We start from the raw sequence: 13,332 nt of genomic DNA on the forward strand, positions 1-13,332 counted from the left end.
GATGACTTTTGGTTGCCTCTCACGTTGAGTTAATCACCAAATCCTATACAGACTTGATCACCACCCTATATCTTGCATCTGTCTTCTTTCTATTGGTGACTATAGCTATAACTTCTCTGCATCTTTCTCTTCTAATCTTGTTTACATGCTGCTCCCACGGCAACCACCCTAAATGGATACTGTTCCACTCTGCTCTTCCATTGTTCAAGAATGTCTGTGGATCTCTACTGTCAGATGGAGTTCACTAGTCTTAGCTTGATGTCAAAGATCTGATATCACAACTGAACTTAATTTGCAGGCGTGGATCTCCCCTCCTTCCCTTCATGTAACATATGCTATGGCAAATTGAACTCCCCAAGATATCCCGACTACACCATACACTTTTCCCCTCAAAGTAGTTCATTCTGTTCCTTGGCTTGGAATGACCACTCCTCTTCCCCTGACACATGTGTCATTTCCAAGTGTTCTTCAAGAATAGGCACACATTTTTATCTTGTTAATTAAGCTTTCCCTTAATGTATTAAGTGGAAGGTGATGGCCCTTTCCTTTAACTTTGACAGTATTTCATGTTTCTGAACTCCAGCATGTTTACAACTTTCAGAGTTGTTTTCTCCTCTCTTGGACTTATTTACCTCTCAATTTCTCTCCATCATTCAGTGTAAGAAAAAAGATACAGTCCTCTAAAGAATTTAGCATGGGTAGGACAGAAAAGTATGCATGTGAGTAACTGCAATACACTTAAGGATGAAAGTTGAGTGACTGAAAGGGTATGAACATTATCTTAATCATCTCTCTCTCAGAGAGGGTGACGACACTCCATCATTTGCATAATGCCACATCTCTGGATGAAAATGTAACAATTCTGTCACCAACATTATTTGTCCAAAGCCCAGATGTCAAGTATTGCTTAGTCAAATGATCTGGGTATCTTTATATGACAAAAACCTATATGTGAGAGACTTTACCATAGAACAATACTGGGGAAGAAATATACATTTGGGGGAGAACTATAGTGGAAATTCATTTATTATCTCAAATTGAAAGTCTTTTATTTTTTAAAAAAGATCTTATTTATTCGAGAGAGAGCACAAGCAGGGGGAGCAGGAGATGAAGAGGGAGAAGTAGACTCCCTGCCAGTGCAGGGCTCAATTCCAGGATCCTGAGATCATGACCTGAGCTGAAACCAGAATCTTAACTGACTGAACCACCCAGGCACTCCAAATTTAATGTATTTTAGATACTTGTCCCACTTCATTAAGAACGTACTAGCTATAACACAAAGTTGACTTTGTCTAGTTCTGCTCACTTTCTCTTGTGGGTGGGGTGAGGTTGATAAAAACTTCACCTTTTATTCTGGTGGAATCAGACATTGAATGGCTGTCTTGTTTTGTTTAAAGAAACTATTTTACTGCCGTGTGCCATCTATCTTTATGATTTTCTATTTAATCCCCTAAAATAATCATTGCCACTGGTTTCTCACATATAGCATCCATGAGTTAATTTTGACAATCTTTGGTTTTGATTAATGAAGCTCTAGTAGGGATTGTGTTCACCTTTTTACATTAGATAATGGTCTGGAATCTTCACAACAGGCACATATTAGATTGTTTTTTGTACTAGATTGGATTGAATGGTTTTCACTTTGAATTCCTAATTTAAGCATCACATTGCAAGATTCATGTAACATATCTGGGTAAGCCGCTAACAAGGCAGTGAACCTTTGGGAGATCTACAGCCCAACTTAGGCAAAAAATAAACAGCAGCTGCTAATACCACTGCAAAGCATGAATGCAAAAGCATGATTAAAATCTCTCTTTAGGGTGATACATTTATTTATGCTACAGACTTGGTGTTCATTGGATTCCAGCTCATAACCTGAAGCCCTGAATGTGCATTAAAAGGCAACGTAATTCCTTGCCTAATCAGTAAGCCATTGTTTGCTGAACTGTTTCCTGAGGTTCATGTCACTTACCAGGAGGTTTGCAGTGTATGGGTCAAGTTTCTCATGTTCCTTTTCTTGCAGAACAGACCTTATATCTTAATCCAAACTGTTTATGAGAGTCTCTAAAGGCACCACCAGCCCTCTGGGCCACTTCATCATTTGATAAAGATAGTTGCAAATATCCTGTGTGTTGATGCTCTATGAAATTAATTTTATTTAATTTTATTTTTTAAAAAAAGATTTTATTTATTTATTCATGAGAGACACACAGAGAGAAAGAGGCAGAGACACAGGCAGAGGGAAAAGCAGGCTCCATGCAGGGAGCCCGATGTGGGACTCGATCCTGGGTCTCCAGGATCACACCCTGGGCTGAAGGCAGCACTAAACCTCTGGGCCACCCGGGCTGCCCTGAAATTATTTTTAAATGTTTAATAGAAATTTATAGTAAAGTTTTAATACCTTGAGACTTGGTATGAAATGGGGTATTTGGAAAGACATAATGAGTGTTTCCCAATTTGAAATGCTCAGCTGAGCTGAGCTCAAGTTGCTTAAACACAGCGTGTCCCTTTAAAGGCACACTTGTGGGATCCCTGGGTGGCGCAGAGGTTTAGCGCCTACCTTTGGCCCAGGGCGTGATCCTGGAAACCCGGGATCGAGTCCCACGTCGGGCTCCCGGTGCATGGAGCCTGCTTCTCCCTCTGCCTCTGTCTCTGCCTCTCTCTCTCTCTCTCTCTGTGACTATCATAAAAAAAAACAAAAAAACAAAACAAAAAAAACACCATAAAGGCACACTTGTTTGTGAACAGAGTGGAGTATGTCCACTGAATTGCAACTTCCTCTGATCTCTCCTAGGTAGGTTGTATGCATTGGAACATACTTCTGCTCTGGATCTGAATTCTGTTCCCCATCAGGACTGTAGTACTCTTGGGCCTTAGTCCAATTTCCTTGAGCCTCAACAACCACCTCCTCCCTACTCTCACCAGATTGGACTAGGTTCTCCATACCCCTAGTCTCTGGAAGGCGTCCTGTTTTAATTCAGACAGAACACACACATGGCTGTCCTTACTCGAGTATCACCACAGCTTTGCCTGTATACCTGAACTCTACCCATCTCCTCCCATCTACCCTTGCGGTCAAAAGTCTAGGATACCAAAGGCAGCCTAGAATAGACATACTTTGTTTGAATGTCCTTGGACATTATAATATGACTGTTGGTACGAAACCCTCAGCCAAGGTGGCCAGCTGTATGGCTTTCCTTACTGTGAAAAAGACACCCTGTTTTTAGCTAAGCCTGCCATCTCAGTTAGTTCAGTACTCTTTGTTCTATGCCGATTGAGTTCTCTAGCATTTGACTTTGGATGTTTATGATAAAATGTTAGTTCTTTCCATTTTATTATTTTTTAACGGCAAAAAAAAAGATTCTTTACAATTTAAATGTGGATTCTATTATTTATTTCCATTATTTCCCAAGAGAAGTAATCCATCAGTTTTTGAAGTCTGCTTTGGGTGAAAATACTTTGTACGTCTATTCCTTGATGGCCATCCTGTCAGATTCACAAATAACACAACTAATAGATGTTCCTACCAGAAAAACCTTCTTTAGAAAAAACACCCTCTAAAGCCCCTCACTCTTTTTGTTTCATTCAATAAAACAATAAAGTATTTTATTTAGCTATTAGTCTGTAGATATGGCTGAGAGAATACTGTGTTAGATGAAAGAACATAGACATCCTATAGTGTAAGACCCGATATATGCAGTTACAATGGACAAGAAAGAAAGCTAGAATAAAAAGAAGCATTACCTTAGGATCATGTATTCCAGAAAGCTCTTCGTAGATCTTCTCACCTACCATGACAGCAGCCAAGTTCGCGGTGTATGTAGAAAGGCAAAACATACAGAAAATGGCCCAAAGGTTCATTAGAAACCTGCCAGTCCAGCATTTTGGAGGTTTGATGGCTGCTGTTCTACCAAACAAGAGGGCATAACAGACATTCAAGGCTGAAGAGAAGGAGAAGACTTTACTTCTATTTCGCCCCTTAGGAGTCATACCAAAAGGGCTCTTCCATTCGTACAGAGTCAGGAAGATGGCAGTGATGTGCAGAGCCACGAAAATCCCCAGCCACATTGTCCAGTGGAGTGGCCACATGAAGGCTCCAATGGGAGCTGCTGTGTCTCGGGTCCTCACTAAGATGCCCAAGCTGGTGGAAAAGAAAGGACTGGTGAAATCTATTACCTGGCTTCGTGCAGTATTGATGCTGAAGGAAGTGACTGCCAGGTGGGCCGACCCACTCAGGAGATCACCCACCAGCCCAGTCCAGTGCCCATTTTTCCAGGCTCCATACTTGCCATCCCCAACAATATAGAGGTCAAAGTCAAAGTTCATGTCTTCCGCTAGCTTTTCCAGCAGATCAATGCAATATCCATAGCAGCACTTCTTGAATTTGATGGGCACTGTATCATTACTGCTATGAAGGCTGTTAAAAAGGCTGTCCAACACAGAGGAGTCGTTAGTCATGGGGTTTAGACAGAGTTGGCCAGCAGGGCACAAGCCTTCATCATCTACCTCCCGTGTAAAGACAAATGGATGCTCAATCAGGGTAACCACCCTCAAGTGTAGTTTACTTGGGTATTGGAAGTGGGTTTTGTGCCTCTGGGCCTGCTCTGGCCATATTCCATAGTCCATGACAATCTTGCCCCCTTGCCATCTGCCCAAACGGGTCCACATTGGCTTTCCCATGGGGTCATGTTGCAGATTCCAGATGAAAAAGTTGTTTTCTGAGCTGATGATAGTGGAACCTTTTACTCTGATGGAGCCACTGATGCCTCTGAAAGTGGTGTTGGCTAGAAACCTGGCAAAGAGGAGCAAAGGCAAAAAGTAAGGAAGAGAGGTGAGACCAAAGACAGGAAGCAGTGCTCAGGTTTGCTTCTCTGCCTTAACAAAAAGAAATTCTAATTTTTTTTTTTTAAAAAAAGGGCATTGCCTATAATTTCCTCAGGAATTAATAACCTGGACTCTTTCTAAGAGTCTTATTTCATTGAGCAAATGAGATCTCACCCTTAGGTTCTCACATCTGGGCTAGGTATGAGACTCTTGGTCTTACTCCAAATCTCTTTATTCCTAGTTAAGGGAGGTGTTAATTGTTTCCTGTTGTAAACTATTAATTACATATATTTTCACAACTTTCTAAACTATGGAGGTTCTCAGCATCTTTAACATGCTTCATTTCTAACTGTTCACTCTATTCAATTGCAATGAAATCAGCTCAATAAATACTGTTTTTGGTGCAAGGAAGGAGTTTTTTTTTTTTTTTTTTTTAAGATTTTATGTGTTTATTTGACAGAGAGAGAGAGAGAGAACACAAGTAAGGGGAGCAGCTGAGGGAGAGGGAGAAGCAGGCTCTCCACTGAGCAGGGAGCCTGACATGGGGCTCGATCTCAGGACCCTGAGATTATGACGGGAGAGAAAGGTAGATGCTTAACCGACTAAGCCACCCAGGTGCCCCTTAAGCGATTAATTTTAATAAGTATGCCTATCCTTTTATAATTGCTTAAAAATTGGACTCATAATTCCAGAAAGTATCCAAATCTTACTTTCAACGTTTTTCTTTTCACAGTGGAAAGAATCAACACATCTGTCCTCATAAGACTAGTCAAAGCATGTTGGATATCATCCATGGAACACAGAAAATGATGAGAAATAGACTTGCAGATCTCAGGATAGCCTCAGGCTACCCTCCTTCTAAGTCATTAGAGAAAAACAATTGACTCTGGCTGTGGAGAGAGCTTCTTTGCCCAAGTCAAAGAAAGGAAAATTGCCAACTGAATGATATACTGATTCCTAACCAAGTGAACCAGGCACTGTCAAGTATATGTTCTGATTTCTTCTGATTTGGACAAGGCAGGAAAGCGCTTGCTCAGTGTCTGGGAAGATAAGGCAATACGAGATAACATACAAACTTGCAGTATTTTTCATACTCTTAATTATGGCCTATATCCAAAGAAAAGCCTGACTTTGACATCAGACCTCTCTGTTTGGATTTTGGTCCAGCCTCCTTCATTGGCTGGCTTTTTGGTGCCAGAGCACTTAGCATTGTCTTTGGTTTTGTTTTCAGCAAAATGGGGAAAATAATACGCCCTCCATTACAAGGGCTGGAAATAATGCATGTAAAATATATACCATAGCTTTTGACATAGAACAAATGTTGCAGATATAGTACCTATTATTCAGTGTCATTTGGTGGGGAATGACTACATGGGAAAGTTTCCAGAAGGAACTGGCCATACAGAAAACTCTGGAAACAGAGATGAGAGCCTCCTTGGAATGGCAAGGGGCCATGCATGTGATGGTCCAGATGGAAACTTTCCCATGTAGTCATTCCCCAGCAGTCACTCAAGTTTTTTTCAATCAAGGCTGTCCCCAGATCACTTTTCCCTTATCTGTAACAGAACTTTTCTAGTTGGAGACACAAAGTACTACAACATGGGAAAGTCAGAGGGTACTCAAGACACATTTTAAATGAGAAGGAATTTCAATGAAATGTGGAATGTAGCATAGAAGTTTTTTTTTTTTTTTTTTGAGGAATTAGATGATGCAAATCTAGGCTCTCAGCAAAACACATTCATCCATTGCCTGCCATCTACATGACTCAGTAATTTACAAATACCAATACAAGTAGTAAGAAGTTATGCTGCCATAGAAGGGACACAGAAAAATCAGAAAGTATGAAGAATGTACTAATTTTCATTAGAGATATAAATGTAAATCACATTTGAAGATGCTCCTATTACTAAATGCAACGAAACTGTTCATTTTGGTAGATTGCATGTAATGGTGATTATGCATGTTAGCACTCCCCAGTGGGACTCTCTACCACTTAAAATGAATTTTATTTTGCAACAAGTAATGAAGTCTCAGTTATCTTAGATTTTAAAACAGTTGTATCCTTCTTTAGAGAAGTAGGAAACCAAATTATTAAAGTATACAGATTAATCAACTGATAATTATCTAGGTACTATAAAGGAAGAGTGACAATTGTTTTTCTAATGAGCAGTCTACTGTTTGATGTGTTTGATGTATTTATCTCCACTCCCCCTGCCCCCTCCCTCCAACACACACACACTGACATAGCCTAGGGAACAAAATGGTTTGTAGTAAATAGGTTAATTTCATTTGGTCAATTTGGTGATCAGTAAAGTAAAGTAAGAGTTGTATATAGAGAAGCCCTTCACTATTTTAAGAATATTTGGGGAATTTTTATAGATTTTTAGCTGGATGGACCCTTGAAGGACTACCACTGAAAAAATATACACTTAAATCATCTCAGAAAAGAAATCTTGCAGTGATTACATAACTTCTTCATTCCAGGAAAACTAATTCCTCATTATTGATGTTCAATAACCTCCAAGAAGGTGGTGACTGAAGGACAATGCTCATTTGTCTCTGAGCCATTCATTTGTCACAGAAAGGCAAATCTACCAGGATCTAAAGGTCTTCAATTTTCCCAGACCAGAAAACCCAGTGGTTGTTTCACTATGCAATTGGCACCAAGAAATTGGGTCTCAGATTATTTCTGTCTATTTTATTTTCAGTTTTACAGAGAGGATAAGTTAAAATAATCTCATTGAGGGATGTGTGGGTAGCTCAGTGGTTGATCCTGGGCTGAGGTCATGATCCTGGGGTTCTGGGATCAAGTTCTGCGCCAGGCTCCTGAAAGGGAGCTTGCTTCTCCCTCTGCCTAGGTCTCTGCCTCTCTCTGTGTGTCTCTCACGAATAAATAAATAAAATCTTAAAAAAAACCTCATTGATAACTTTGGTTATAGTCATTCTCACTATGTATTCTTTGGAATATGATGACAGTCCATAAGCAAAGTTTAAATGCCCACGGAGTAAATGGCTGAAATCTTCCTTTTGCTTTAATCAGTTTCTACCATGTTCCTTTTTATCCTGCCTGGATTCTTTTTGGATGAACAAGAAAATGAAAAATCAGGAATACTTTTACTCACAAGAGAAACTGATGCAAATATGGTTCTTAACATGAGAGTTACAGAGATGAAAGACACACTCATTGTTCTCGGGGACCTTAAGTCTTCCAATGGAGAGAAAGAAAAGCAAGTAGGCATTTCTAAACCAATATAATGAGTGTCACAATAGAGGTAAATTTGGGTGCCACTGGGACAAGACCAAGGCCTCCTGCACATTTCACTGCAGACATGGCGGGGAAGGCTTCAGAGAGGAGGGGTGCCAGAGTTGACTCTGTTATGAAAGAATAGTTAGCCAGGAAGAGAAGCTGAGGACCGATCCTATTAACCCAGGGAGATGTGTGTGCAAAAGCCAGACACAGAGTACAAAATGATGCGTGGTGAGAAATAAAGCTAAAGACAGAAGTGGGAAATGAATTTCAAAAGGTCTGAGGTTATGATGAAGGTAATAGGGAGCCACTGAGGGGATTTCATCTGGGGAAGAACATGACCAGATTCGATTTTAAAAAGGTTTTTCCCCTTGTTAGCTATATAGAAAATGGTTTGGAAGGAGGAAAGGGGTGAGCACACTTTCATATGTGAAGAATAATGCTCCTTCCCTCTTTTTCTTGCTTCTCTCTCCGCCTGTTTCATAAGGGGCTTAAGGTGGCAAGAGCTAAGGTAATAGCAGTATAAGTGGAGAAAAGATGGCATAATCAGGAGATATATAGTCTTCAAAAAGAAAAGTAGTGATTTTAAGGCACCAAATGCACAGGGTTGCACTTACTCCACAAACCACATGAAAGATGTGTGAAACTCAGCTTGATGGAAGGTCACATAAATAAGTGCTGGAGTATTTAGTTGAATATCAGCTCAGTGTAAGCCCATATAACAACGTGGGTATAAAAAAGGAGAAAAGCAATCTTAAAATTTTTTTTAATTTATTTTTTATTGGTGTTCAATTTACTAACATATAGAATAACCCCCAGTGCCTTCACAAAAATTTTTAATAGAAATTTAGAGCCTGGGTCACAGGGACCAATAATATCACCACACTCTGTGTTGATCACACTACTGCTCTAGCCTAGAAATGAATTCTAAATAAACCTTCCAGCTTCAGGAATGTTATGAAGAAAGGTAGGGAGGGGGAAAGTATAACAAGGGGTAGGAAGCACAAAAATTCGATTGGAGAGCAGGGTAGAAAAATACGAGAAAATAATATAAGAAAAGCAGATTGCAACTAGGCTGGAGAGACTTTACACGTCCATTTTATGAGATTGGATTTTTTTTTTTAGTAGGAAAAGGGGAACCGTGAAGATTTTTGAGCAGAGTAATGATATAAGCAGAGGTCTGCATTAGTAATATTGATCTGGAAACAGGTAACCTGTGTACATAGGAAGAGATGGTGACCAGGAGACCACTTAGAAGAATATTACAATAGCTTTGTCATGTATGGTAAGGGCTTGGATCTTGTGCTGAGTAAGCGCCCACTTTAGCACTGTGCCTTTCCTGTCAAATGTTTAACAAAGCAGTCAGGTATCTGTGTTTTTTTTTTTATCAGCAAACCTCCCAAGATACCACTCTGCTCAAAAGAATGAAGCTCATTAGTTAATTTGCATTGAGGTAACTTATCACTTTAGTAAAAGCTCCCAATTATCTCACTAATTAAGAATATATGTTGATTTGTATAGGAGCCAAGATAAAATGTGTACTTTGCAAATTAAAATGTAAAAATTGTTTTTGAGACAGTTCACAGTATAAGCAAGATGAGTATTTAATACATTTAAGATACATTTTAATAGCCTCACTTGCACACAAAACTTGACTTGCTGATTCAAGGATTTTCTTATTCATTTAAACAAATGAGCAAAGGTGGTAAAAAACAAAAAAAAACAAAAAACCACAACACGTCACCCATTCAATCATTGATTCATTCAACAGTCCTGTGTGCCAGGCACTATGAGAAGTGCTAGGGGATATAGTAGTGAACAAAACAGGCACAAATCTTTGCAGCTTATATATTACTGAAGGAGACAAAATGAATGTGCTAAATAGGTAGTATGTATGGGATATGAGAGCTGCTAGGTGCAAAGGAGGAAAAATAAAGCAGAATAAAGAGATAAAATGTGTCTGGGGTGGCAGTAGTAGTGTGAAATTTTAAATTAGAGAGGCCAGCAAAGAAGGAGATATTTGAGTAAAGAGCAGAAGAAAGGGAAGCGGCTAACCAGAAGGGGGAGATGTAGGTAGAGTACTCCCTGTAGAGGAAGGACCAAGTCCAGCTTTCTTAAAGTGAGGGCGTTTCTACTGCTGGAGGGACACCTATGGGAGTGAGGGGCATAAGAGTTTAAGATAAAGTCAGAGAAGGGACACCTGGGTGGCCCAGTGGTTGAGCGTCTGCCTTTGGCTCAGGTCATGATCCTGGGGTCCTGGGATGGAGTCCCACATCGGGTTCCATGCAGGGAGCCTGCTTCTCGCTATGTCTCTACCTCTCTCTGTGTGTGTGTCTCTCATGAGTAAGTAAATAAAATCTTAAAAAAAAGTCAGAGAAAATTCATACATAGTGGGAGGTGGGGAAATAGCATGTTGTGGGTCATTATGAGGACTCTGTTTCTTCTCTGCATGAGATGGAAAGCCGTGGGTGGCTTTTGAGCAGGGAAGCAATATGACATGACTTACATTTTAACAGGATCACTACAGTGCTGTGTTAAGAATGAACTGAAAAAAGAGCAGCAGCAGCAGACCAGTTAGGGGGCTGTTTCCAATACCCAGATGAAAGGGTGAGGATGGTTTAGCCTGAGGTGGTAGCAGTGAAGGTTGGATCTTGATATATTTTGAAACTAGAAATGACAGGATTTGCTCAGATATGGTTGCCAGGAAAAGGTGACACAAGGATGACACCAAAGTTTTTGCCCCAGCAAGTGGAGGCATGGAGTTGCCACTGAGATCAAGAAAAGTGTAGGAGAGTCAGGTTTGAGGTGGGTGAGAATGACCAGTTCAATGTGCTTGGGTTAAGTTGGAGATAACTTACAGAAATTGAAATGCAGATGTCAAGTAGGTAGTTGGAGATCATCTGGAGCTTAGGAATGGAACTACGAAATTGGAAGCCATCCCTCTAGATGTGGTATTTAAGGAGACCAAAAGAGATCCCAAGATGAGTAACAGTAGATGAGAAGACCCAGGAGTAAATCTGAGCACTCTGTCACTAAAGGTGGTGCCTGACGAAGAACTAGCAAAGGGAACTGAGAAGTTAGCCAGAGAGGTAAGAGAAGAGCAGCCTGCGTTGGGTTCTAGAAGCCAAGTAAAAAAGATATTGCAAGGAGGGACAGTGATCAACTGTGTCAAATACTTCTATATTCCTTAATCAGAGGATGTTAGCTGCAGTGTTTATCTTAATTTACCTAATTACATTATTCATGTACTATTTTTACTTTTTAAAAAAACTTGGTCTAGGGACACCTGGTGGCTTGGTGGTTGAGCTCCTCCTTTCGGCCCCGAGTGTGGTCCTGGAGTCCCAGGATCGAGTCCCTCATTGGGCTCCCTGCATGGAGCCTGCTTCTCCCTCTGCCTGTGTCCCTGCCTCTCTCTGTGTCTCTCATGAATGAATAAATAAAATCTTAAAAAAAAAAAAAAACTTGATCTAAAATTTACTGAAGTTAAATAAAGTTAGCAGGAGTGCTACAAATGATGTTGTTATGTTCTTAACCAATTTTAAGATCTGTTGTCCCTGTTTTTTCTTCTTATTTGGCATATAGTTTTACTAGTATTATGTTTTTTCTATTTATTATAAATCTGTACCTTTTCTTACCTTTGAACTATTTCTGTAGTAATCCATTGTTTCCAGTCTTCCTTTTGACCACAGAGGAACTGAACCATTGTTTATAAACATCATCATCCTCCCGTGTCTTCTTCGGTGCCCAGTTGTTTACAGGTCAGATTTTTATTTCTATTTTGATCTTTTTTTCACTCAGCTTTGTATATCTACTTCTCTCATTTGTTTTTTATTTCTTTTTAGATTGCCCTCTTACCTTTTTTTTTTTCTGCTACCATTGCCTTCCATTAATCTTATTTGTACACAGGCATATCTATTTTGCTCTGTAAAGCCATAAAATTTATTTTCCCCTTTGGGAACTTTCTTTTGTATCATTAAAAAAATCTGTGTTCTCATTGTCTTATATCTTGAAAAATGAGCTGAATTTCTTTTCCTCTGATCATCTCATCACATTTAATATTCCCCCCCTGAGGAAGGGGAGACTTGTTCATCCTCCATAAAGCTCTATAAAATTTTTTAGACTGTGAAAACTTAATTTTGAATTCTTGCCTTTGCCTATATTATTGTTAGTGACATTCTCTCCAACTTCCCTCCCAGCAGCCCCACCTAATCCTTATCAGCTTGACTTGCTCCTATGCAGTGAATCTAAATATTTATTTCTTGGTCATTTTTAATTTAACTCCAGAGCTACTAACTACAGCAAAAGCTCAATAAAGCCCTCTTAGTATGAGACAAAGGAATATCCTTAAAGTTTCTCATTCTCCTTTTCATGGGGTAGGGGTTGGGGGTTGGAGAGGAGAGTTGGGAAGAGACCTGCTAATGTTCAGAAATCCCATCTTTTCTTCACATGATTCATTATCTATAATCATGTAATGAATCGCCAGTCAAAACTCACAGCCTCCAAAGTTCTACACTTTTACATTTGTGACAAGCTCATATTCATAGGTTTTTTTTTTTTTTTTTCCTGCTTTTTATCACTGGAGAGCCCCAATCTATTCTGTCTTTGGATAGTCTTATCTTTTAGAACTTACACCCAGTCCTGATCTTTTACAACCACTGTAGATATTTAGTTGTCTGAATTATTAGCTATTTATATTTTATGTTTGTATTTTAATCTATGTGTGTGATTTTTCTTAACTCTTCAAGACTTTTCCCTTAATGCCGCTTATTCTCTAAATTGTCCTCATTTTGTGTCTCTTCCCCAGGCTCTAGAATTCTTCCCCTTCCTCTCTAGGTTTCTTACAGTTTCTGATATATAGGTTAACCCATGGTTATCTCATTATTTTTTTTTTTGCTCTTTTCTCTTATTTTTCTGAATTTTCTTTTCTTCCTCTCTTTTCCTGTTGGTGGACTTTGTGTAACAGAATCACCAATATCCTGTCTTGTCTTGAATCAGCTCTTGACCATCTCTAGCTAATGTGATTATTTTTGTTATTGTTGCCACTCTAGTAGGCACTTTCCCACTCCTGAAATCTGTTTACTTCCCTTTATTCTTTTCATGTCTCTTTTGCCATCTCTCTCTCTCTCTCTCTCTTTTAAATAGCTCTGGAGACCCTTTGCCTATTTGTATGACCAGCTGCTATTAGTTCAGCTTTCATTTTGTGGCCTCTTTCATTGCAGCAGACCCCTGCCTGATGACATGAATTTGCCACCTGAGCCACA

General features: G+C 39.6%; 1 protein-coding gene across 2 annotated transcripts in view; it reads right to left on the bottom strand.

Annotated features, from left to right (window-relative positions):
- The window catches only part of GRIN3A (glutamate ionotropic receptor NMDA type subunit 3A), a 150,285-nt gene that overhangs the window by 83,573 nt on the left and 53,380 nt on the right, over window positions 1-13,332 (bottom strand). For both annotated transcript variants that reach the window (XM_025432653.3, XM_025432654.3), the window contains exon 3: window positions 3,745-4,792. In XM_025432653.3, the coding sequence (XP_025288438.3) occupies window positions 3,745-4,792 (1,048 nt within the window). The remainder of the gene's footprint in view (window positions 1-3,744; window positions 4,793-13,332) is intronic.

Source organism: Canis lupus, chromosome 11 (genome assembly GCF_003254725.2).
Source record: "Canis lupus dingo isolate Sandy chromosome 11, ASM325472v2, whole genome shotgun sequence".
Classification (NCBI taxonomy): Eukaryota; Metazoa; Chordata; class Mammalia; order Carnivora; family Canidae; genus Canis; species Canis lupus.